Genomic DNA, 27,034 nt, shown 5'->3' on the forward strand with positions numbered 1-27,034 from the left:
TGTTGCCATGGTTACTGCTCTGACTGTGTGCAAAATGCAACTACCCAGCAATTACGGCTGTAAAACTGAGACAGTAGACATCAGCACATTGGACGAACTGGAATCTCAGCTTTATATATGAATCTACAAATCTAAAGTTTAGACTTGCTGTTTTTTCTTCTATTTGAGATGCTGGGGTGTCTGATTCTGAGTGCTCTCGCCATGTCAGTCACACTTCCCGCTGTGCTTCCTTGCTCTATGATTTGTGATATATTTTACAAACACCACATTAGGATGGGTTTGATGCCCTCATGTCTCAAGGGACGGTGATGCGATTACATTTGAAAAAAAAGTTCAGTCGGGACAGACAGTTCATTTCCTAGAGTTCAGAAGAATGAGAGGTGATCTCATTGAAACGTACAAAATTCTTACAGGGCTTGACAGGGTAGATGCAAGGAGGATGTTTCCTCTGGCTGAGGAGTCTAGAACCAAGGGTCACAGTCTCGGAATAAGGGGTCGGCCATTTAGGATTGAGATGAGGAGAAATTTCTTCACTCAGAGGGTGGTGAATCTTTGGAATTCCCTACCCCAGACGGCTGTGGAGGCTCGATCTTTGAGTATATTCCAGACAGAGATCAATAGATTATTAGATATTGAGGGAATCAAGTGATATGGGGATAGTACAGGAAAGTAGAGTTGAGGTAGAAGATCAGCCATGATCTCATTGAATGGCGGAGTAGACTCGAGGGGCCGAATGGTCTACTCCTGCTCCGAATTCTTATGCTCTTCCTGGTTCTAGACTCCCCAGCCAGGGGAAACATCCTCCCTGCATCTACCCTGTCAAGCCCTGTAAGAATTTTGTCTGTTTCAATGAGATCATGTCTCATTCTTCTAAACTCAAGAGAATGTAGGCCTAGTCTACTAAATCTCTTCTCATAGAAATAGATAGAGAAATCAGCAGCTTCACTACTGATCATGTCAGGCTTGTTGCAATCCTTCAGCCTTCTCCTTTCCTTGAAACATCTACAGGTAGCTCAAAATTCATCCACCTATGCTGAAGTGTTTTTTCAGCTCAGCTCCGTGTTGCCAGATAGGAGCTGTTATTTTTCAGGCTGCGATAATGCTTACACAGCCATTCCAGTCTTCTTAGTAGTTTGAACACTTCTGGCACCATGTAATGAAGTCCGTTAAGCACAACAGTAGTTTTTTTGTAAATCTGTTCGGTGCCTTTATTTTGCATAAAGCTTCCAACAAACCACATCGCCTCGATACTGCTGATAAAACTGGTTCATTTTACATGCACTTTCAATGACTGCAGATGACCAGTTTTAGCAAATAACCAGTCAGAAAGAACAAAGAAGGGGTTTACACTTATTTATAGCATGTTTTCACTTCCTCAGGATATCCTTGCACACACAGCAAGTTCTGCAGTTTATAAGAATACAAATAATATATTCTATGCTCCATACAATTACAAAAGTATTCCTACACCATGCACTATGCCACCACGAGTCTTAGAAAAGGCACACCTCTAGCCTGGCTTTGCCAGTTGTTGTGAAAGGTTACACTTAATTTTTCTTTTAGATCCTGATTGAAAGCACTGTGCAGTTTCAGCATGTGCTGGTTTCCTTTAAGTGAAGAGAGCGCTGAGCAATCAGCCCGGCGGAATATTGCACTTTAGTTGTTTCTGATTTTTACTTGAGAGCCAGCATGTCAAAATTGGATATTATTGGTATATAAAAACAAAATTCTGCGGGTGCTGGACATCTGAAATGAAAACAGAAAATCCTGTAAATACTCAGCAGGTCAGACAGCATCTGTGGAGAGAGAGGAACAGAGTCAATGACCTTTCATCAGAATTGGTAAAAGAGATGTAATAGGTTTTAAGCGAGTGCAGGGGCAGGGAAAAGAGGGAAGGGGAAAGAACAAAAGAGAACAAAAGAGAATGCCGTTGTTCCGGTGGAAGGCAGGAGAGATATGTTGCCATTGAATCTATTATAATGCATCAGTGGACTATAATTTATGCAAAGGCATTGTGCATTAATACTGGAGGTTTACCCACCTGGTGCATATTGCAATATACATCTCAAATCCTCTTTGCATTATGTTATACAAGTCTGTTATTCTCAAAAGAAACTATGGATTAGATGTAATTCAAAGTCACAAAGGACATCCTTTATGACTATGACAAAGGCACACTAGCCCTCCTCGTCCTTTTTGACCTGTCTGCAGTCTTTGACACAGTTGACCACTCCATCCACTTCCAACGCCTCTCCACCGTTGTCCAGCTGGGTGGGACTGCACTCGCCTGGTTCCATTCTTATCTATCTAATCGTAGCCAGAGAATCTCCTGCAACGGCTTCTCTTCCCGCCCCCGCATCGTTACCTCTGGTGTCCCCCAAGGATCTATCCTTGGCCCCCTCCTATTTCTCATCTACCTCTTGCCCTTTGACAACATCATCTGAAAATACAGCGTCAGTTTCCACATGTACACTCAAGACACCCAGCTCTACCTCACAACAACTTCTTACGACCCCTCCACGGTCTCTAAATTGTCAGACTGCTTGTCCGACATCCAGTTCTGGATGAGCAGAAATTTTCTCCAATTAAATATTGGGAAGACTAAAGCTATTGTTTCAGTCCCCGCCACAAACTCCCTTCCCTAGCCACTGACTCCATCCCTCTCCCCAACATCTGTCTAAGGCTGAACCAGACTATTCGCTATATTTGGCCCTGAAATGCACTTTCAACCACATATCCGCAGCATAACTAAGACCATCTATTTCCACCTCCGTAACATCGCCTGTCTCTGCCCTTGCCTCAGCTCATCCGCTGCTGAAACCCTCATCCATGCCTTTATTACCTCGAGACTTGAGTATTCCAACGCACACCTGGCTAGCATCTCACATTCTACCCTATGTAAACTTGAGGTGATCCAAAACTCAGCTGCCTGTGTCCTAACTCGCACCAAGTCCGCTTACCCATCATCGCTGACCTACATTGGCTCCAGGTTATGCAACGCCTCAATTTCAAAATTCTCATCCTTTTTTTCAAATCCCTCCATGGCCTCGTCCCTCCTTTTCGCTGTAATCGCCTTTAGCCCCACGATTATAATCGTTCAACTATCGGTGACCGTGCCTTCTGGCCCTAAGCTCTGGAATTCCCTGGCTAAACCTCTCCACCTCTCTAACTCTCTTTCCTCCTTTAAGATATTCCTTAAAACCTGCCTCTTTGACTTAAGCTTTTGGTCATCTACCCTAACATCTCCTTATGTGACTCGGTGTCAAATTTTTATCTCATAATACTCTTGTGAAGCGCCTTGGTACGTTTTACTATATTAAAGGCGCTATATAAATACAAGTTGTTGTTGTTGTAATTATCAATATGATGGAAATAAATTACTTGTTGCAACCAGCGCCATTCAAGCCACCCTCCATGTGAATATATTATACCTAGAAGGACACTTGTGTCTAAAAAATAAAGAGTGAAGTATGTAACTGAACCTTCCAGAATAATTTACAGTTATGTCTAGGAGGTGAATAGGCAACATCCTAATGGGTCCAACTTATGTTGAAATGGGATAGAGAAGATGGTAATTGAGGGATAACCAAAAAGTTTTATTTCAGATTCTAGCAAAAATGCAGATTCTGCTGCAAACACTTCAGTCAGTGTACGAGATTATCACTTTTTCCATTTCAGTCTTGATGGTTTTCATTGTCCTTCCTCTTAGCTTGAGATTCCGTAAGCCCCACTCTGCTGCAGAAAGTGTGACCAGGTGGGACGTCTGCCAGAACTCTGCTCCTACGTCGACCTCATCTCAAATGCTGGGGCTGAGGTCATTTGCATAAAGGGAGTGGGCACCTACGCCATTTACAGAGCACCCTCGTCACCCAAGGAATTTTGGAATACCCCATGCCATTTTACAGTCTATTATCACTAGGAAACATCCATGGGGCCTTAACTTCCACATTGATCTAATAAATGTGCCCGTGTCAAGTAAGTCTATATTCCATGGGCAGTAAAAGAAGTAGAACCGGGCAGATTTCTGGCTAGTGATGTAATCCAGCCAGTCCCATCTCTTTCAGTCATTTATTGGCTATCCCTAATTAGAAGTTGGTGGTCGGCCTTTTTGAATCACGACAGTGGTCTCATACAACTGCCCTGCTTGCTAGGCCACTTCAGGGGGCACTTTAAAACTCAACCATGTTGTTGTGGGATTGGAGGCACATGTCGGCCAGACTGGGTAAGGGCGGCAGGTTTCCTTCCCTAAAGGACATTAGTGAAGCAGTTGGGTCTTTAAGACAATCCGACAGCTACATGGCCACATTTACTGATACCAGTTTTTTATTTCCACATTTAATTTTTTTTTAATTCAAATTCTTAAACTGCCATGGCACCAAAATTTTACACCATGCCCTCAGGATGGGCATTTCAATTACGTCTGCACAGCCACAGCTCATCCACCTTGAATATTAAAATGATACTGTCCTGTGACATAATTGATAAAGCACAAAGCATTGGCTCAGTTGGTTACACTCTCGCCTCTGAGTCAGAAGGTTGTGGGTTCAAATTTCACTCCCGAGACTTGAACCCAAAGATCTAGGCTGGTATTCCAGTACATAGAAACATAGAAACATAGAAAATAGGTGCAGGAGTAGGCCATTCGGCCCTTCTAGCCTGCATCGCCATTCAATGAGTTCATGGCTGAACATGCAACTTTAGTACCCCATTCCTGCTTTCTCGCCATACCCCTTGATCCCCCTAGTAGTAAGGACTTCATCTAACTCCTTTTTGAATATATTTAGTGAATTGGCCTCAACAACTTTCTGTGGTAGAGAATTCCACAGGTTCACCACTCTCTGGGTGAAGAAGTTTCTCCTCATCTCGGTCCTAAATGGCTTACCCCTTATCCTTAGACTGCGTCCCCTGATTCTGGACTTCCCCAACATTGGGAACATTCTTCCTGCATCTAACCTGTCTAACCCCGTCAGAATTTTAAACGTTTCTATGAGATCCCCTCTCATTCTTCTGAACTCCAGTGAATACAAGCCCAGTTGATCCAGTCTTTCTTGATAGGTCAGTCCCGCCATCGCGGGAATCAGTCTGGTGAACCTTCGCTGCACTCCCTCAATAGCAAGAATGTCCTTCCTCAGGTTAGGAGACCAAAACTGTACACAATACTCCAGGTGTGGCCTCACCAAGGCCCTGTACAACTGTAGCAACACCTCCCTGCCCCTGTACTCAAATCCCCTCGCTATGAAGGTCAACATGCCATTTGCTTTCTTAACCGCCTGCTGTACCTGCATGCCAACCTTCAATGACTGATGTACCATGACACCCAGGTCTCGTTGCACCTCCCCTTTTCCTAATCTGTCACCATTCAGATAATAGTCTGTCTCTCTGTTTTTACCACCAAAGTGGATAACCTCATATTTATCCACATTATACTTCATCTGCCATGCATTTGCCCACTCACCTAACCTATCCAAGTCGCTCTGCAGCCTCATAGTATCCTCCTCGCAGCTCACACTGCCACCCAACTTAGTGTCATCCGCAAATTTGGAGATACTACATTTACAGTACTGAGGGAGTGCTGCACTGTCAGAGGTGCCGTCTTTTTGATGAGACATTAAACTGAGGTCCTGTCTGCCCTCTCAGGTGGGCATAAAAGATCCCATGGTGCTATTTTGAAGAAGAGCAGGTGAGTTCTCCCTTGTGTCCTGGCCAATATTTATCCCTCAACCAACATCACTAAAAAACAGATTATCTGGTCATTATCTCTGCTGTTTGTGGGACCTTGGGGTACTTTGTTTCCTACTTTACAACAGTGAGTACACTTCAATAGCACTTAATTGTCTGTAAAGCGCTTTTTAGTAGCCAGAGGTCGTGAAAGGCACTATATAAATACAAATCTTTCTTTTTTTCCTTTTTCTAATACAATAATGTGATATTTTTGGTTTAGTTCTTTTTCTAATTAATTTCTCCCCTTTTCTCCCATTTATTTTTCTTTTCTATTCATTTTCTCTTATTCACTTCTTTCCTTTTCAGTTTTTGCACTTTACGCCTCTAACAGGGTGATAGTGCTAACCGTAACCCAGTATGTTCGAGGATAGCAGGATCTATCGGAGATACCAAGTCTGATTCAAATGTCAGCAATAAGTATCTCAAGAGAACAGAGATCTCGGTGAAGGACAGTATCATGTGGTTGCATTTGCACCCAGAACTAGTCAAAACCGTCCTTCATGTGCGACACATCTCAGTGTGTTCCTGCCCTAAGTGGAGGAAGAGCATCCGGGAGTATCGTTGCCGAGAGCATGCAGAAAGCAAGTGCAGGCAGCGGAAGGTGCGTGCGGCAAACCAGACTCCCCACCCACCCTTTCTTTCAACCACTGTCTGTCCCACCTGCGACAGAGACTGTAATTCCCGCATTGGACTGTTCAGTCACCCAAGAACTCACTTTTAGAGTGGAAGTAAGTCGTCCTCGATTTCGAGGGACTGCCTATGATGATGAGTAAGCCCACATACCAAAAGTATTGATTGCCATTACATTGCACGCTGGGAGTGATTTTAACCCTGTTCGCTCAGCACAAACCTGGCAGGTGGCCAGTTAAAATCGCCCTGGCTCTAACCTGTCCGAAAGCTACCATGATCGCAACATCTGCAATTTTAACCTGCTCTCCTGAGCAGGCAGCAAGGACAGCCGCCCGGAGCCAACAGGCTCCTTCTTTACATATGCATGTTGCGGCCCGATGACAGCATTGAGACCCGACTGTAATTTTAACTCAAGCCTGAGCTGGCAGTCCACCTGGAGTTAAAATCGGGGCCTTTAGTGTCAATATACTTATCCTGGCTGCCTTCCTGAGTCTTGCAAATCTCTTCTATGTTTCTATGTTTCTTCCTCATCTGCTGCCATGGTCGAATGCATGTGTGAGACATCATTCACGTGCTAAGCCCCCTCCATTCAAGGCAATGGCCGTGCCTTGGAGAGTATTGAAAGATGACCCTGAGCTCTAAAGAGCGCTGCTTCTCTTGGCACCACTTCATGGGCCAGGATCTCAAAGGCAGCTCCCGCCAAAGCAGCAGGGCCACTCCTCACCCTTCTTGCCCTCACGGTAAATTTGCAAGTAGAAATTTTCAGGCACCTCATTGTGCAGGACAGCTTTAAAACAGCAATAATCAGCTCTGCAGGAAGTGGCCGCACTTAGCGGATACCCTGCTCATTGTGCTCAGTGCTCTTGTTGCACACCAGACAACCAGTGCAGGAAGCAGCATGGTAATATTACAAGGAGCTGAACTCACCCAAGGATGCAAGGTTAGATTCTTTTGTTGCTGGCTCATTGTAAATCACAAGGACAGTTATAACCAAGCCACATAATTAGTTCCATGGAAACGATACTACAATAAAACAGCATTGGGACATCGAAAGTAGGTCGAAGAAACTCACGTCAGAGACTTATCTTTGATGATGACTAACTTTCATGTAACACCCAGGGATACATATCACATAGACTGTGGTGCAATAATTCCATGGCATCCTTTGCGCTGATGCACAGATCAGTTGACGCTGTTGTTGCATCCCACTGGTTCTACTGTCACCCCGTCACAATCTGGCCCTTCGAAGAGGAGCACTCGGGCTACGAAGGGAAAATCACCAGAGGACCTACAATCATTAAAAAGAATTAACGTGCATTTATAATATAGCACCTCTCACAACCACAGGAGGTCCCACAGCCAATGAAATAGCTTTTGAAGTGCAGTCATTATTCTAATGTAGGGCAACATAGTAGCCAATTTGCCCACAGCAAGTCCCATAAAAAGGAATGAAATAAATGACCAGGTAATGGGGCCGAGATTCAGGTGCACCAGAAAGCTGGCACACCTATGCGATTTTTGCTGGTACTCACCGCTGGAACTCTTGGTGCGGTGAGTACATCCATTTTCAGGCTTCAAAGTTCGACAGGAATTGGATCATAAAGGGGACAGGCCTTAGACTCAAAGCCAGACTGACTGGCTGAAAATGGGTCCGTTGGGCTATCCGCCGCTGTCAATCAATGTGGTGATGTCACAGCGCATGTGTGTCACCACACTTTCTCCCCTCCGTTAAAAGGGAGAGATTCGATTATTTTTTAATTTTGGCCACTGGGCCACCAGGGAGGGTTTCGGCCGGGCCAGCGACCTGGCACCTAAGAGTTGGTGGCCCGACCGAACCCGGGGACAGTATTTTGCTGGCCGATCGGCAAGTCGTCCGGCGAAAACTTTTGCATTGCAGCTGCGGCAGTGGGCCCTCCCCTTTAAGGGCCGCCGCGCTGCCGGGCCGCACTCAGTCTGCAGAGGGTGCAGCAGCAGAAAAACCTGCCGGAGGCACTGCGCGACGGGGGATCGACAGATGGAGGTGAAAATGGCTGGTAATTATTTATTTATTCATTTAATTGGGCGGTGCATCTACTTGGGTGGGATGGAATCCAGGCCGAAAAATCTCTGACCTGGATTTTGATCGGGTCGACCTGTTGACCCCAAAGCGGCGGCCATTTGATTTTTAGGAATGGCCGCCGCAAACAGGCATTAACCCTGAATTTCGGCCCCAATGTGTTTTAGTGACAGGACAACTCCTCTGCTCTTCTTCGGGGATGGCATGGGATCTTTTACACCCACCTGAGAGGGAAGGGGCAACATCTCCTCTGATAGTGCAGCACTCTCTCGGTACTGCACTGAGGTGCCAGGTTATATTAGGCGCTCAAGTCTCTGGAGTGGGGTTCACACCAATGACCAACTGACTTAGAGGGAAGAAAGCTATCACTGAGCCACCAAATTAGCCAGTGCAAACAATGACTTGCCTTGTGCACCAGGTAATTCATCAAAATGGTTGATAGAGTGTAACTTCCTTTCATGTAATACTTGTTGCAGCCCGTTCAAGTACACAGGAAAGCATAATTGTTTGTAAAACTTGAATGTTGCTTGGAAATCCATTTCTACAATTATAAATTGATAAGCTAATGAATCCCAAAGGTTCTGTACACCACATCAGTTTGGATTGTGGCTCAATAAGAAAGGTTTGTGACTAAGCATTTCTCTTACCGAGCTGCTAAACCCTACTTCAAATTTACCTTAAGGGATGCAACATCAGATTGGGCTTAGCGGTTTCAGTCAATGCTACCATTTTGTACAAAAGCAAAATACTGCGGATGCTGGAATCTGAAATAAAAACAGAAAATGCTGGAAACCTCAGTGGGTCAGGCAGCACCTGTGGAGAGAAACAGAGTTAATATTTCAGGTCGATGACCCTTCGTCTGAACTGGTAATAGTTCTATTCCCAGTTCCCGAACTATTGCCAGTTGTGACGAAGGGTCATCGACCTGAAACGTTAACTGTGTTTCTCTCTCCACAGATGCTGCCTGACCCGCTGAGATTTCCACCATTTTATAACTGGTTTAATTGCTAGTTTTTATTATTAAAATTCAACGTGTGGCTTAGCAGAAATAACAACAAAAGAAGTTCAATGCAAAACTAGCCACACGCAAGTCAACCCTAAATGTATGCGAACATCACAGTAGATAAGGCAGTCCTTCTCAGGCAGTCCCCCCGGAGTCGAGGATGACTTGCCTCTGTTGAGTCCTTAACTCTTAAACATAATCACACGAGGCACGTACTGCAGACACAGTCACTCTGTGACCTTCACCTTTATTACCTGGACCGAGGAGTGCTGGCCCTGCGAGGGGCCTCCTCTTATATACCTGAATCTCCAGGTAAGGAGTGTCTCCTACAAGTACACCCCCTGTGGTCAAGGTGTGCATTTCTAGTAAGTATGTACCGTATGTAGTGGTTACATGAGGGTTACAATTGTAAAAGGGTTACAGTAGTATGCTGGTTACATACACGACAGCTTCCACACTAATATGAGTTCTAAGGTGACTGATGAGACCAAAGCGGGATCTACAGTCTCTGTCATAGGTGGGGCAGACGGTGGTTGGAGGGACGGGTGGGTGGGGTGTTTGGTTTGTCCTGCGCTCCTTCCGCTGTTTGTACTTGGTTTCCGTGTGCTCCCGGCGACGAGACTCGAGGTGTTTGGCGCCTTCTCGGATGCTTCTCCTCCACTTTGAGCAGTCTTGGGCCAGGGATTCCCAAGAGTTGGTGGGGATGTTACATTTTTTCAAGGAGGCTTTGAGGGTGTCTTTGAAGCGTTTTCTCTGCCCTCCTGGGACTCGCTTGCTGTGTCGAAGCTCGGAGCAGAGCGCTTGCTTCGGGAGACTTGCATCGGGCACGCGGACAATGTGGCCCGTCCATCGGAGCTGGTTGAGCGTGGTCAATGCTTCGATGCTGGGGATGTTGGCCTGAGAGAGAACACTTACGTTGGTATGCCTATCCTGCCAATGAATTTGCAGGATTTTGCAGAGATGATTGTCTTTTATGATCTTTAAGTGTAGTAATAAGATCAGATCACTAGATGGCAATCTCATACTAGCCCAGTGTTCAAACCATTTACAATTAGGACATGGGGAGTTGGGGGGGGGGGGGGGGCGCGGGGTTGGTTAAAACCAGATTTCTATCCCCCAGGAAATAAAATGTAATTTATGGATTAGAGCTATTTCAGAATCAGGTTATAAATATCAAATGTCAGTGGGAATCACTCCATCTCATTCCCTGACAGTAAATTACTGCAGCCCACACAGATACACCAAAAATCATGCCTTACCCTGTTACTTGCAGTAATATTTGGACAGAACATATATAAAAGAGAAAATGCAAAGGAATTACAGTCTGTGTTTTTTCAAATTGATCTTAAATGCTAAACTGGTTATTTCCTTAAATAATCCTTTAAAAATATGCATGTAAAAAAAAAGTATGTTGGCACTCCCATCACCCTTATCCTGGCAAATCCTTGGTTCCCAGCAAATTGATTTCAAGATCCTTGTCTTCACTTTCGAATCCCTCCATGGCTTCACCCCACTCAGCCTCAACTATCTCCACAAAACACTCTCTGCTCCTCCAGTAAGGGGAGGTGTTCAGAGGGATTTGGGTGCCCTTGTACATGAAACACAGAAAATTAACACACGTAGAACAAGCAATTAGAAACATAGAAACATAGAAAATAGGTGCAGGAGTAGGCCATTCGGCCCTTCGAGCTTGCACCACCATTCAATAAGATCATTCCCTCAGTACCCCTTTCCCACTTTCTCTCCATACCCCTTGATCCCTTTAGCCGTAAGGGCCATATCTAACTCCCTCTTGAATATATCCAATGAACTGGCATCAACAATTCTCTGCGGCAGGGAATTCCACAGGTATGAGTGAAGAAATTGCTCCTCATCTCAGTCCTAAATGGCCTACCCCTTATCCTAAGACTGTGTCCCCTGGTTCTCGACTTCCCCAACATCGGGAACATTCTTCCTGCATCTAACCTGTCCAATCCCGTCAGAATCCTATACGTTTCTATGAGGTCCCCTCTCATCCTTCTAAACTCCAGTGTATAAAGGTCCAGTTGATCTAGTCTCTCCTCATATGTCAGTCCAGCCATCCCTGGAATCAGTCTGGTGAACCTTCGCTGCACTCCCTCAATAACAAGAACGTCCTTCCTCAGATTAGGAGACCAAAATTGAACACAATATTCCAGGTGAGGTCTCACCAAGGCCCTGTACAACTGCAGTAAGAATTTGCATTAGGAAGGCAAATGATATGCTGGTCTTTATAGCAAGGGGGTTGGAGTAAGGTGGACTTGCTGTACATGTACAGGGCTTTGGTGAGACCACACCTGGAGTACTGTGCACAATTTTGGACCCCTTACCTAAGGAAGGATATACTTGCCTTAGAGGCGGTGTAACAAAGGTTCACTTGACTGATTCCTGGGATTAGAGGATTGTCCTCTGAGGAGAGATTGACTAGAATGAGCCTATACTCCCTTGCATTTAGAAGAATGAGAGATGATATTGAAACATACACGATTCTGAAGGGGATTGAGAGGGTAGATGCTGAGAGGGTGTTTCCCCTGCTGGAGTGTCTCGAACTAGGGAACACAGTCTCAGGATAAGGGGTTGGCCATTTAGGACTGAGATGAGGAGCAATTTCTTCACTCAGAGGGTTGTGAATCTTTGGAATTCTCTACCCCAGAGGGCTGTGGATGCTGAATCGTTGAGTATATTCAAGATAGAGATCGATAGATTTTTGCACTCTAGGGGAATCAAGGGATATGAGGATCGGGCGGGTAAGTGGAGTTGAGGTCGAAGATCACCCATGATCTTCGGAGCAGGTTGAGGGGCCATAAACCTCCTGTTCCTATTTCTTATGTTCTTATGTAATACTGGGTTTACTGCTCTCTCCCTCCTCCCTTCCCTTCGCCATCAGTGGCCCCTCTTTAAGTCCCTGTGTTGTTGCACTCTGGAACTCCTTCTCTAAGCTATCCAACCTGCCCCTCCTTCCTTGCTTTCAAAAGCCAGCTTAAACTCTTCTTTCTGACTGTGCTCTCTGTGTATCCACTTCACTGCACATCTCAATTGGTCATCCTGTATCTGGGCGCTCCTAAAACTGGGAAAATTACAGCATAGTTCTTGTCATATCTGTTATGTCTGTAATGCACTTATGAATGACTCCACGAGGCAATGTGTTGTACTCAAACTGTAGTGACCTTGATTCTTTATTCGTAACTCCAGAGTGAGGCACAAGCATGGTGGGCAGCCTTTTATACTGGGCCCTGCACACCTATACAGGTGACCCTCAGGTCTCCCACCGCAATGCCCTCTGGTGGACAGCCTCTGCCACGGGGCAGGAAACCCCGGTTTCCACCAGTTGCGCCCTCTAGTGGTGCTAGCATAGTATATACACAGAGTAAACCTTATTGATAGTACATCAGGTAACAAGTCTCTATCTTATGCAACTATACAGTGACTACACAGAGAGTATATCTATAGTCTGCAAATATCTACGAGGCAGAACTCCATGAGGTTAAAATTCCTCTGTTTATCCATCAAGTTACACATTGGAAAGCAATATGGGATGCCCACTATACTCTTTACTTTGACAGGCATAAAAATACTACATTGACAGACTAAATATTTCAGACTTGTATTTATGTATATTTATGTCGCAAAAAATGTTCAGCAGAAAGGGAGCCTCAGTACAGGAAAGATGCGATTGCACTGGAGAGGGTGCATAGGAGATTTGCCAGGATGTTGCCAGGACTGGAGAATTTTAGCTGTGAGGAAATGTTGAATAGGTTGGGACTTTTTTCTTTGGAACGGAGGAGGCTGAGGGGAGACGTAATTGAGATGTATAAAATTATGAGGGGCCTAGATTTAGTGGATAGGAAGGGCATGTTTCCCCCAGCAGAGAGATCAAAAACCAGGGGGCATAGATTTAAAGTAATTGGTAGAAGGATTAGAGGAGAGTTGAGGAGAACTTTTTTTCACCCAGAGCGTGATGGGGGTCTGGAACTTAAAGGGTGGGAGAGGCAGACATCGTCATCATATTTAAAAAGAACTTGGCTAGGCACTTAAAATGCTAGAACCTATAAAGTGGGAAGTGGGAGTAGGCTGGATAGCTCTTTGTTGGCCGGCACAGACACAATAGGTCGAATGGCCTTCTTCTGTGCCATAAATTTCTGTGATTCTATGAGCCGTTTAATATTTAGCTTTCACTGACACTTTAACCTGCTTCTTGAAACCAAAATGAAGACGCAACTCAAAATTCTTTAAAAATCTTTTGCAGTCCTTTACATAGTATTAAATAAAATGACTTGCATTTATATAGCGCCTTTCATGACCATCGGACGTCCCACAGTGCTTTACAGCCAATGAAGTACTTTTTGGAAGTGTCGTCATCCATCTAGAAAGTAAAACCTCTATCACAACATCCAACTGCCTCTTGAATAATTTGGCTGATCACAAATGATGATTGCTCTCTGTGTTATGAAATACTCCCTGATAAAACTTGTCCATTCACTTTTCACCAGTCTGAACCCTTGTCCTCCTGTCATGGTTCAGCTTGAAGCTCTGGATTTATCTTTTCTTATTTTTAAATGGTAAAACCTACACTTTTGTAATGTATTGAAAAGAGGAGTCTAACCTTCTCATTTGCAATTACTGTCATTGTCAACTGGAGCTAACAAGCTCATTTTCCACAGTGTGAGTGGTATGATATCTTATACCGCATCCGCCCCTCCCCCCTCCCAGCCCCCTGCAAGCCCTACTCCAGTTTCCAGGTGACTCAAGGCTCTGTGATAAACTCGGGATTTGGCCGGTGTTGAAACTTGCCATAGGGGATTAATGTCAACACATCCCTTTCGACTACTCTCATGCTCTCCTTGCTGGCATCCCATCTCCACACTCTGTAATCATCAACTCATCCAAAACTCTGCTGCCTGTGCCCTATCACTCACCAAATCCTGCTCACCCATCACTCTTGTCCTTGCTGACCTACATTGGCCTCCAGTCCCCCAACGCCTGCACTTTAAAATTCCCTTCAAATTGAAATTCCTCATGACCTTGCCCCTCCCTAGCTCTGTAATCTCCTCCAGCTCTACAAATCACCCCAGAACCTTCCTGCCCTGAACCCCTCCATCTCACTGCCTCCCTCTCCTCCTTTATGACCCTTCTTAAAATACACCTTTGCTACCCAGTTCCTAATATCTCCTTCTTTGGCTCTGTGTCCATCTTTTGTCTGATTGCGCTTCTGTGAAGTTCCTTGGGACATTTATCCACATGGACGGCAGTATAATAATGCAGTTTGTTGTTGAATTTGTGGAACCACTTAAAATGTGCTTAGTACAGAGATGACTTAACTATAATATATTTCTAATAGCAGTGAAGTAATAGGTAGAATAGGGTAGTGTTCATTCACAAAATTATCCAGCCTATCCCAGATTACCAATCCAGGAGGAATCTACTGCCTCCAAACCAGAGCGTCCAGCTGCTAAACGATTCCAGGGATCAGACCAGTTTTCATTGAAGTCGGTATTCTGTTTGAACTTGGATCCGTTCTCATACAATTTGAAGACAATCTAAACCAAAAATACCTCATTTAAATTCACATCACATTAATGACACCAGATACCAATAGAATTTTAGCTTCACTGTAAACTTTGGCAGCTTCTCTATAGTTTTGTATAACATGCAAAATACAGTTCCACAATAACATATAGGTGGAACCTGATGGTGCAGCAAGTTAGACACGGTTTTATTTTTATCTCTGTGAACTGTGTTTAAATCTCCCATGTCAGGTGATACTGAGCTGTCCTCCATTTGGCATTGAAATAGGCAATCTCGCTCTGTGAGTAATGGGAATATTCAAATGGTTCCCCCTTCTGCAGCTGGAGCTCTGGCACCTATTTAAACAGAGTAGAGGAACCTTTACTTTGTATTACCCAACCAGAGGGTACTTGATGCCGATACTGGATGCTTAAAATTTGAAGACAATCCATTTCCCTGGCATTAAATCTCTCATTTCAATTAGCATAACATTTATTTAAATAGATGGTTGAAACTGGAGTATTTGAAGTAGGAGCTGTTTGTCCCTTCGGAATTACAGTGCTGACCGAAGCTTTTGGTCACCTGTGCCAATGTCTCCTTCTTTGGCGCAGTGTCATTTTTTTGCTCTGATTATGCTCCTGTGAAGCACCTTGGGACATTTTACTATATTAAAGGAGCTATATAAATGCAAGCATTTGTTGTGTTATACTCAGTTTAGTGTGAAGACGGTTTTGGTGGAATGTATTCCCAACAAGAAATGTCCATTAAAATTGGAATATTAATAAAAGTGCAACACATTGGTTGCAGCAAAGTAGCTTTTTTTCTCGTGTTAATCCAGGGATTGGGCTAGACCGAGTGTATTACTGTTCCAATGTGCTTCACAAAGGAGATCCAGCACTGAGTTATCAGCCATAATTCATCAGTCAGCAAATTTTCAATCTTAGCCATGGCATCCAGAGGAGATACTCAGGGAGGGAAGGAAGGAGAGGCCCCTGCTAGTCTACTAGCCAACTGGTGGCATTGACCGAGGCCTGGGAACCGGCTTCTGCCCAGCACCATCGCAAGGATGGAAGGAAACTGGAAGATTTTTTTTTTAAGTGGAGCATAAAAGGAGAGCTGAAAGAGAGAACAACACACCACAGTAATCGAAGCTGAGAGAGTTAGCAGGCAGTGTGGAATTCCACCCAAGAATGAAACCAGAGTGATTCCCTTTAGAAAGTAGCTGGAAGGATATTGCTAATCTCAGAAACATGTCTGAAACATTTTATTTCTTCAGAAAATGTTATTGCTGATCTAACTGACCAAAACAATTATGCAGGGAGACATAAGCTCAGAATTGCACATGATGTTACTGACAGGAGAAATTTGGAGGTGACTCAATTTTTGCATATCTTTTGAAACACAAAAGGCTGTTGTGAAGTGTTCCAAAGTTGCTCTTTGCTCTACTATTTATCAGCATGAAAGAAGCCTGTGAATTCACTAAGCGCCTACACAGGGACTCAGTAACTTGCAGTATTCGCTCAGAGAGTTTCATAATGAACAACAAGTATGATTATACTTAGTTGTTTTATATAGAAAGCTGCAAATTCTTTGGCACAAAGTTATTTTTTCTGGTATTTATTTGAAATGTATGATTTTAAGATATGTCCCACACAAGCTGCCACTGATTTATGGCCTCAAAATACTTTAGTCTTGCGACAGAAAAAACACAAGCAAAATGAATAGACAGTGAGTAAAGCCGAGAAAAAGAGGCACATTATCACTTTCATCATTTATGCAAGGTCACCAAACAAGGGAAGGATGGCATTTTGTGAACACAATTAACAGAAGTCTAATGAGCAATTATAATAATACTTCGTAAGTAACCACGGGTTGGTTACACAATAGAGAACACAAGCAGCATTATCCATTTCTGAGAAAACGGATGAGCCATAATGTTGGCTGGCGGTGTGGATGCTAATTACATACCAGCCGAGCCGCATACACATCTCTAGAGATGCCGAAATCCAGATATGTAGTTTTTATGGCTGAGTAAAACAGCCGACAGAGATCAAGAAGGTAGACCACTCTCATAGAAACAGACTTTGTACCAAATATCCCTGGAACAAGACTCTTTTTCTGAGACTAGCACTTCCTCTGGGCACAGAGAAAGCAAGTAAGACATTCTACTTTGAGTTTAGTACTGGAAGACAAAATAATAACCAACACAATGTGAGACTAGATTTTTCAATCATTCTTAGTCAGTAGTCAGAAAAAGCTAGCCCATTGTACATTTCAATCTCATAATATTTATAATATTGTCCCAATTAGAAAACATTCTGGAAATGTGAGGTTTGAAAAGGGTCCACTGCAATGGATAGAGCCTCCTAAGCTCTAGATCAGCCATGATCTTATTGAATGGCGGAGCAGGCTCCAGGGGCTAAATGGCCTACTCTTGCTCCTATTTCTTAAGTAGAGGCTTGCAATCCACTTTAATACTCGTGCAAGCATAAGGAGAGAGTTTGCTGCCACTGTCACTGGTGGCGCCAGAATGGAATGGCTCATTGGTTGGGATATCCAGCAGAGATCAACCTTGTTGCATCTCACAAACTTCCGATTGGGCTTCAAAGTGGGCCTTCGGAGCTCTCGCCAACAGCAGGGGGCAATTTTGACCTAACTCACTAGGCATGAAGCCCACAGGATAGGGCAAAGTGCCGGTTTTACACTTCACCCAATATTACTCTCCATTGACTTTGTGCGGGCGCAAAGCCAGCATTGCAGGCGATCCTGTCAGTTTCCCCAACAGGCGGGTTATGTTAAAAATGCCCCCTTAGTGTATGGTACATTTAAAACATAAGGTATGAAGATTTGGCAGCATCTGTGGAGAGAAAGCAGAGTTAATGTTTCGGGTCGATGAGCCTTTGTCAGAAAGTTCTGATGAAGGGTCATCGACCTGAAACGTTAACTCTGTTTGTCTCTCCACAGATGCTGCCTGACCTGCTGAGTATTTCCAGCATTTTATGTTTTTATTTCAGATTCCAGCATCCACAGTATTTTGCTTTTGTGTAGGAATGAAGATTTGTCTTTTGTCCAATCTCTGCTGGCCAATCCGTGGCATTAACACGTGAGAGCAAAGATTCATACAGGAGAAGTGCAGGCTGCCATCTTGTCCTCAGTTTACCACAGGCCACGTCAACTATATTGATTTAGGCAGGCAACAAGAAGCACCACATAAAAGCTATATCAGGAGATTTATTTTCAATCAAATGCACCTTCCAATTCAACTTTGAAGGATTGATACCGATCACTCCATCATGGGCTGATCTTGTGATGTAAATGAACTATTATCCCAGCAGAATGAAGAGGGACTGTGGCATTAAACTTCATAGACCAATATTACTGGAGTACTCCCATGTGTGCTAAAGATGAGAGAAATCAGTGAAAGCCCTGTTGTATACAAGAGCAACAGCCACAATAAAAGGCAACCGGGTCAAAACAACAGTAAGGACTCTGCCTGAAGATAATTATTTATATTTTTATAAAGAGACAAGGCAACCAGTGAAAGCCATCAGTACATCTATCTTTCCGACTTGCTCAATAACTAGACAAATCTCACTTCACTCTGGTGTAAATCCTGTTGGCAAAGGTTATCATTCCCCCGCAAAGTATCACCATTTTGTTGCTTGTGACATGGCAGCACGGTCTTCTGGGATGTTTCCTTCCCTGAAAGGGTAACATCCATTTCAAAAAAAAAAATCCATGTTTAAAAAGGAATTTGTGACTCTCGAAACCAGTTTATTGCACTGGGTAAAAGCCGGGAACAATACTTTTGTACATTTTCTGATTGCTTTTAATCTTTTACGCATTGTATGGTCATCTGCACAGTAATCGGGCACCCACAACACACAAATCTTTGCAAGGAACATGGTCTGATCCTTTAACAGTTGACGGCTATACTCGGTAATCAGCTAACCTAGCAATAATTCTGAGATTTTGACAGTTTGGTTAAAAATATTTCTTCGGTTCAGTAATGTTAATGGAAAGGTCAGCATGAATTTATTCACTTTATGCTCATGCTGACTTTTAAACTGACATTAATGAATGGGGGAAAAATATATTCCAAGGCATTTATGATTCAGAACTGCTCCTATTTATAGTGGGTTGCCAACTCTGGTTGGATGTATTTCTGGAGGTTTTATCACATGATCTGTTGCCCTCCCCCCGCTTCACTCTCCACACTCCTGCCATTGGTCGCCTAACACATCCATCCTTGCAACACACCGCCTTTCCACACACTTTGCCCAGAACTTTCTAGTGGGTCCGCGGGCGGGATCGGTGGTGGGTTAGGTGGGAAAGTGTTTTTTTTTTACGCACGTCACGACCCCGCTGCTAACCGCCACTACGCACCTTTCCCGATATCGGGTCTGTCAGTGCTCAGCAGACCTGACAGGCAGTGGTGGGCGACCCAATTAAGCTCATTATTGCCTTGTTCCCAGATCATTAACAGGCTTTTTTAACTTTTCACTTTAACTTCATGGCCACGGGAACCATGCTGTTCGGGGACCATGGCTGTCAACCTGAGGCGGGAGTTCAGTAGCCATTGTTCCAGCTGATGAACTGACAGCTTCAAATGTACACTATAAGCTCCCACCTGACAGATCTTCACCTTCCTCAGCCACAAGCTGTTTCTCAGTCCATTTCCAGCACAGATTCTACCAGCTTTCCACTTTCCACTCTCAATCGAGTATCACCTCACTGGACGAACTCTCTCACCATTGACAGAATGCTTTTTTCATCTCCATGTCACCTGTCATCTATTCCATCCACATGGCTGCCCTTTATACTGTCTCATATTGATCGACAGGATCCAACCACGGTGAGCCCCAACACCAGCAACACCAGGCACACCAACAGTACCAACAACAAGACCGATCTTCTCCGCAATCACCGATGCTGTACAGGGCACATTGCTGCCCGGGAGGCCAGGGATGACCTCACCATGACCAGATTTACTTCATTTGACACTGTATACCCTGGCTGCCACATGATGCACCAGGTTGGCACCACCCCAGACTAGCACCATAATACATCCCTACAACGTCCAAGATATTCCTTTCACACTCATCACCATTGCGGGCGATACCGTTATGTCTCACCATTCACTGCAACTCACTAAGCCACTTCCAAAAGTGTACACAAATCTGTCCAAGAATGCAAGATGTTGAAAATAAAGGTTTTGATGTTTGGCAGCACATTAACAGAAACTTTACATGAACATTGGATAAAACACCCAATTGACTACCCTTGTGCGTTGTTAGTTGGTATGATTGGACTAGGGTGAGGGTGAGTGCCAGGGATGGCTAGTGAGATGGGGAAGTGATAATGTAGAGAGAGAGAGAGGGATGGGTGGAGGTGCAAGGTAAGTTGGTGTGAGTAAGGATGTGCAGCAGTAGGATAGGGAAGGCAGAGTGATGGGGATGTGATGAGTGGCACAGCAGGATGAAGGTGAGTGTGGCTTTGTACTAGCATTTCGTAATATACTGAGATCATTGAAAGGTTTGCACCATTGCAGCCAGGTCCTTCTGATGATATCCCTGCTTGTGCCCTCCTGTACAATGAGCAACCAGGCTGTTTTGGTCTGCTGGGGAGGTCTCTTCCACCATCGGAAGTGCTGTGACTCCCTCCATATGGAGGGAGTTATGGGAGAACCTGGGTGCAGCCCGGTACCTCAGTGCTGTCACTGTCAGCACCTCAATGCTGTAGAACACTGAAAGCACAAATGTCAAAATAAAGTTGGCCATGGCCTCTTTAAGGAAACCGGCTGATGATGGGTCATCAAATGACAGCACCAGACTTGCTTCCTCTAATTGGCCCGGGAAACGCGCTGGGCGGGCTTAACAAGCCCAATTTATTTCAGAGTCTGGGATGGAACGAGCAGCGGGGTCAGGACCCGCCACTGACATCGCTCGCCACAGATTTGCTGAGATTCGTAAAATCGCGGCCTCTGTGACTCGATTGGATAATTCTTGACTGTCAAACGGCCAATTTTCCCATCTTCAATATTTTAACGACTAATAAATGAAAGTGCTCAAAGAAAATAATACCATTTTTCTCCTGGGCTGATGGCAGCAGTGTAACAGAGATTAATCTTTCATTCCTGGAGACCCCAGGCCAATCCTGGAGGGCTGACAACCCTAACTTGCAACGTCCAGGGCCTCCTGCCACTGGCAGACATTTACATTTGCTGTTGGTGCTGCAGCCTCTGATGGAGCCTCAGAAAACCACCCATACGATGTACGTGGCTTCTCGCTAACTCTGTGTTAGCACTGCCACAATATGGATATGGAATCACGATACTGAGGACATAGAGGGCGCACAATCTACAGTTGGGGTATTATTTTCTGCAAAAGGGCTGCCCAGTTAACTGATTTTACAACAACAACAGCTAGAATTTATATAGCGTAGTGAAAGGTCCCGAGGTGCTTCACAGGAGTATTATGAGATAAAAAATTTGACACCGAATCGCATAAATAGAAACTAGCGCACGTGACCAAAAGCTTGATCAAAGAGGTAGGTTTTAACATAAGAACATAAGAATTAGGAACAGGAGTAGGCCATCTAGCCCCTCGAGCCTGCTTCGCCATTCAACAAGATCATGGCTGATCTGGCCGTGGACTCAGCTCCACTTACCCGCCCGTTCCCTATAACCCTTAATTCACTTATTGGTTAAAAATCTATCTATCTGTGATTTGAATACTTTCAATGAGCTAGCCTCAACTGCTTCCTTGGGCAGAGAATTCCACAGATTCACAACCCTCTGGGAGAAGAAATTCCTTCTCAACTCGGTTTTAAATTGACTCCCCCGTATTTTGAGGCTGTGCCCCCTAGTTCTAGTCTCCCCAACCAGTGGAAACAACCTCTCTGCCTCTATCTTGTCTATCCCTTTCATTATTTTAAATGCTTCTATAAGATCACCCCTCATCCTTCTGAACTCCAACGAGTAAAGACCCAGTCTACACAATCTATCATCATAAGGTAACCCCTTCATCTCCAGAATCAGCCTAGTGAATCGTCTCCGTACCCCCTCCAAAGCTAGTATATCCTTCCTTAAGTAAGGTGATCAAAACTGCACGCAGTACTCCAGGTGCGGCCTCACCAATACCCTGCACAGTTGCAGCAGAGCCTCCCTGCTTTTGTACTCCATCCCTCTCGCAATGAAGGTCAACATTCCATTCGCCTTCCTGATTACCTGCTGCACCTGCAAACTAACATTTTGGGAGTCATGCACAAGGACCCCCAGGTCCCTCTGCACCGCAGCATGTTGTAATTTCTCCCCATTCAAATAATATTCCCTTTTACTGTTTTTTTTTCCAAGGTGGATGACCTCACATTTTCCGACATTGTATTCCATCTGCCAAACCTTAGCCCATTCGCTTAACCTATCTAAATCTCTTTGCAGCCTCTCTGTGTCCTCTACACAACCCTCTTTCCCACTAATCTTTGTGTCATCTATGTATATTGTAAACAATTGTGGTCCCAGCACCGATCCCTGTGGCACACCATTAACCACCCATTTCCAAACCGAAAAGGACCCATTTATCCCGACTCTCTGCTTTCTGTTAGCCAGCCAATTCTCTATCCATGTTAATACATTTCCTCCGACTCCGCGTACCTTTATCTTCTGCAGTAACCTTTTGTGTGGCACCTTATCGAATGCCTTTTGGAAATCTAAATACACCACATCCATCGGTACACTTCTATCCACCATGCTCGTTATATCCTCAAAGAATTCCAGTAAATTAGTTAAACATGATTTCCCCTTCATGAATCCATGTTGCGTCTGCTTGATTGCACTATTCCTATCTAGATGTCCCGCTATTTCTTCCTTAATGATAGCTTCAAGCATTTTCCCCACTACAGATGTTAAACTAACTGGCCTATAGTTACCTGCCTTTTGTCTGCCCCCTTTTTTAAACAGAGGCGTTACATTAGCTGCTTTCCAATCCGCTGGTACCTGCCCAGAGTCCAGAGAATTTTGGTAGATTATAACGAATGCATTTGCTATAACTTCCGCCATCTCTTTTAATACCCTGGGATGCATTTCATCAGGACCAGGGGACTTGTCTACCTTCAGTCCCATTAGTCTGTCCAGCACTACCCCCCTAGTGATAGTGATTGTCTCAGGGTCCTCCCTTCCCACATTCCTGTGACCAGCAATTTTTGGCATGGTTTTTGTGTCTTCCACTGTGAAGACATAAGCAAACTAATTGTTTAAGGTCTCAGCCATTTCCACATTTCCCATTATTAAATCTCCCTTCTCATCTTCTAAGGGACCAACATTTACTTTAGTCACTCTTTTCCATTTTATATATCGGTAAAAGCTTTTACTATCTGTTTTTATGTTTTGCGCAAGTTTACTTTCGTAATCTATCTTTCCTTTCTTTATTGCTTTCTTAGTCATTCTTTGCTGTCATTTAAAATTTTCCCAATCTTCTAGTTTCCCACTATCCTTGGCCACCTTATACGCATTGGTTTTTAATTTGATATTCTCCTTTATTTCCTTGGTTATCCACGGCTGGTTATCCCTTCTCTTACCACCCTTCTTTTTCACTGGAATATATTTTTGTTGAGCACTATGAAAGAGCTCCTTAAAAGTCCTCCACTGTTCCTCAATTGTGCCACCATTTAATCTGTGTTCCCAGTCTACTTTAGCCAACTCTGCCCTCATCCCACTGTAGTCCCCTTTGTTTAAGCATAGTACGCTCGTTTGAGACACTACTTCCTCACCCTCAATCTGTATTACAAAATCAACCATGCTGTGATCACTCATTCCGAGAGGATCTTTTACTTGGAGATCGTTTATTATTCCTGTCTCATTACACAGGACCAGATCTAAGATAGCTTGCTCCCTTGTAGGTTCTGTAACATACTGTTCTAAGAAACAATCCCGTATGCATTCTATGAATTCCTTCTCAAGGCTACCCCGTGCGATTTGATTTGACCAATCGATATGTAGGTTAAAATCCCCCATGATTACTGCCGTTCCTTTTTCACATGCTTCCATTATTCCATTGATTATTGTCCGCCCCACCGTGAAGTTATTATTTGGGGGCCTATAAACTACGCCCACCAGTGACTTTTTCCCCTTACTATCTCTAATCTCCACCCACAATGATTCAACATTTTGTTCATTAGAGCCAATATCATCTCTCACAACTGCCCTGATATCATCCTTTATTAACAGAGCTACCCCACCTGCTTTCCCTTCTTGTCTACCTTTTCGAATTGTCAGATACCCCTGTATGTTTAATTCCCAGTCTTGGCCACCCTGCAACCACGTTTCTGTAATGGCCACCAAATCATACCCATTTGTAATGATTTGTGACGTCAACTCATTTACTTTATTTTGAATGCTGCGTGCGTTTAGGTAGAGTGTTTTAATACTAGTTTTTAAACCATGATTTTTAGTTTTGACCCCTCCTGCAGCCCCTTTATATTCATACATATTGTCCCTTCCTATCATCTTGTGGTTTACACTTACCCCAGTGCTACTCTGCTCTGTTGTCTCCTGCCTTTTGCATTCTTTCTTGGGGTCCTGTTCATCTGAGCTCTCACCCACTCTAACTAGCTCAGAGCCCTCTCCTGGGTTCCGAATACTCCTCGCATTGAGGCACCGAGCTTTCAGGCTTGCCTTTTTATTACACTTTGACCCTTTAGAATTTTGCTGTACAGTGGCCCTTTTTGTTTTTTGCCTTGGGTTTCTCTGCCCTCCACTTTTACTCGTCTCCTTTCTGTCTTTTGCTTCTGTCTCCATTTTGTTTCCCTCTGTCTCCCTGCATTGGTTCCCATCCCCCTGCCATATTAATTTAACTCCTCCCCAACAGCACTGGCAAACACTCCCCCTAGGACATTTGTTCCGGTCCTGCCTAGGTGCAGACCGTCTGGTTTGTACTGGTCCCATCTCCCCCAGAACCAGTTCCAATGCCCCAGGAATTTGAATCCCTCCCGCCTGCACCACTGCTCAAGCCACGTATTCATCTGAGCTATCCTGTGATTCCTACTCTGACTAGCTCGTGGCACTGGTAGCAATCCCGAGATTACTGCTTTTGAGGTCCTACTTTTTAATTTAGCTCCTAGCTCCTTAAATTCGTCTCGTAAGACCTCATTCCTTTTTTTTACCTATATCATTGGTACCAATGTGCACCACGACAACTGGCTGTTCACCCTCCCTTTTCAGAATGTCCTGCACCCGCTCCAAGACATCCTTGGCCCTTGCACCAGGGAGGCAACATACCATCCTGGAGTCTCGGTTGCAGCCGCAGAAACGCCTATCTATTCCCCTTACAATTGAATCTCCGATCACTATCGTTCTCCCACTCTTTTTCCTGCCCTCCTGTGCAGCAGAGCCAGCCACGGTGCCATGAACTTGGCTGCTGCTGCCCTCCACTGATGAGTCATCCCCCTCAACAGTACTCAAAGCGGTGTATCTGTTTTGCAGGGGGATGACCACAGGGGACCCCCGCACTACCTTCCTTGCACTGCTCTTCCTGCTGGTCTTCCATTCCCTATTTGGCTGTGGACCCTTCACCTGCGGTAAGACCAACTCGCTACACGTGCTACTCACGTCATTCTCAGCATCGTGGATGCTCCAGAGTGAATCCACCCTCAGCTCCAATTCCGCAACGCGGTCCGTCAGGAGCTGGAGGCGGATACACTTCCCGCACACGTAGTCGTCAGGGACACCGGAAGTGTCCCTGAGTTCCCACATGGAACCTCTTGAAGGAGGAAAGAGAGGTAGAGGCGGAGAGCTTTAGGCAGGGAGTTCCAGAGCTTGGGGCCGAGACAACAGAAGGCATGTCCACCAATGGTTGAGCGATTATAATCAGGGATGCTCAATAAGGCAGAATCAGAGGAGTGCAGACATCTCGGTGGGGTTGTGGGGCTGGAGGAGATTACAGAGATAGGGAGGGGTGAGGCAATGGATTGATTTGAAAATAAGGATGAGAATTTTGAAAACAAGGTGTTGCTTAACCAGGAGCCAATGTTGGTCAGCGAGCACAGGGGTGATTGGTTAGCGGGACTTGGTGCAAGTTTAGGCTATAACTACAATTCCCCCATAGCACTTACAACAGTAGCAATTCTTTCTCCCTAGACTGGTCACATTGACTACAATGGTTACTTCTGGTCCCCTGCATTCCTATCTTTTCTTTCAGTTTTTTTCCACCGACACCTGTATGAACTCACAGATATCGGTGAATTGAGTTAGCGATCTCCAGAGAGCAGAGTTACGCTCACGTGCAATGAATCTAACATCCGAGCTCTGAATAAGCAACAAGAGACTCCTACAGACAGGGTTTGATGTTTAGCAAAGCTGCAAGGCTCCACCAATCAACACTTTAAAGACACAACTGCATTCCCGGATACAACGCCGGTGGAACTGGTGCAGCCGTTCTGAGTGGGCACTGGGAAAGCAGCCCGATTGCTTTTAAAGGCTGAAATCAGCAGATGGGTCATAAAGAGAATGCAACCGCCAGGAAAACGCAGCAACATCATATTATTGACTAACTCGATGAAAAATCACCGTGGAATGCAAACTCTAACAGTAAATCAGGAAGTGGCACAACCACACACTTTCATAGCTTTTTCACCCCCATTTAGTGTGTTGAGTGAATCATAAACTAAGTAGACTAACAGACTCAGAACTTGGGTGGAAGGGCAGAGGAAGTTGAGATCATGTCCCACAGGATCAATTAGTGCTAATGGACAACCTATTCCCATCTCATTGTTGATAAGCTATCACCTGCTAAAGGTATTAATGGTCGGCAATTGGCTTATATTACCCATTTGATATTATACCACAAAAATGGAAATTGTCTGATCACCAACCTTTATCGCACAAAACTATAAAACTGCATATTGAGTATATTGGATATCATTCCTCTTACAATCTTATCGAGCTTAGTTTTACATATAACAACTCACAATAACATTGGAACCTAAATGGTTACTTTGAGACCTTGAGTGACAACATTTGGCTTGATCCCTGCTTTAGATCCTTTGCACATTTTCAAAGCTATGTGCCTCGATCTGATGCAGGAACTCGAACTGAACATGTCCAGAGA

The 27,034-nt window shown here is 44.5% G+C and overlaps 1 protein-coding gene across 1 annotated transcript in view; it reads right to left on the reverse strand.

The window, feature by feature from the left end:
* Positions 1-7,533: 7,533 nt before the first annotated feature.
* Positions 7,534-27,034, reverse strand: part of LOC139228328 (collagen alpha-2(I) chain-like) — a 37,293-nt gene continuing 17,792 nt past the window's right edge. Inside the window, exons 5-7 of the mRNA XM_070859513.1 lie at positions 14,833-14,965; positions 9,084-9,171; positions 7,534-7,639 (exon numbers count right to left, since the gene is read on the reverse strand). Of these exons, the coding sequence (XP_070715614.1) occupies positions 7,534-7,639; positions 9,084-9,171; positions 14,833-14,965 (327 nt within the window). The remainder of the gene's footprint in view (positions 7,640-9,083; positions 9,172-14,832; positions 14,966-27,034) is intronic.

This window comes from Pristiophorus japonicus, chromosome 17 (assembly GCF_044704955.1).
Source record: "Pristiophorus japonicus isolate sPriJap1 chromosome 17, sPriJap1.hap1, whole genome shotgun sequence".
In the NCBI taxonomy this organism is placed as follows: Eukaryota; Metazoa; Chordata; class Chondrichthyes; family Pristiophoridae; genus Pristiophorus; species Pristiophorus japonicus.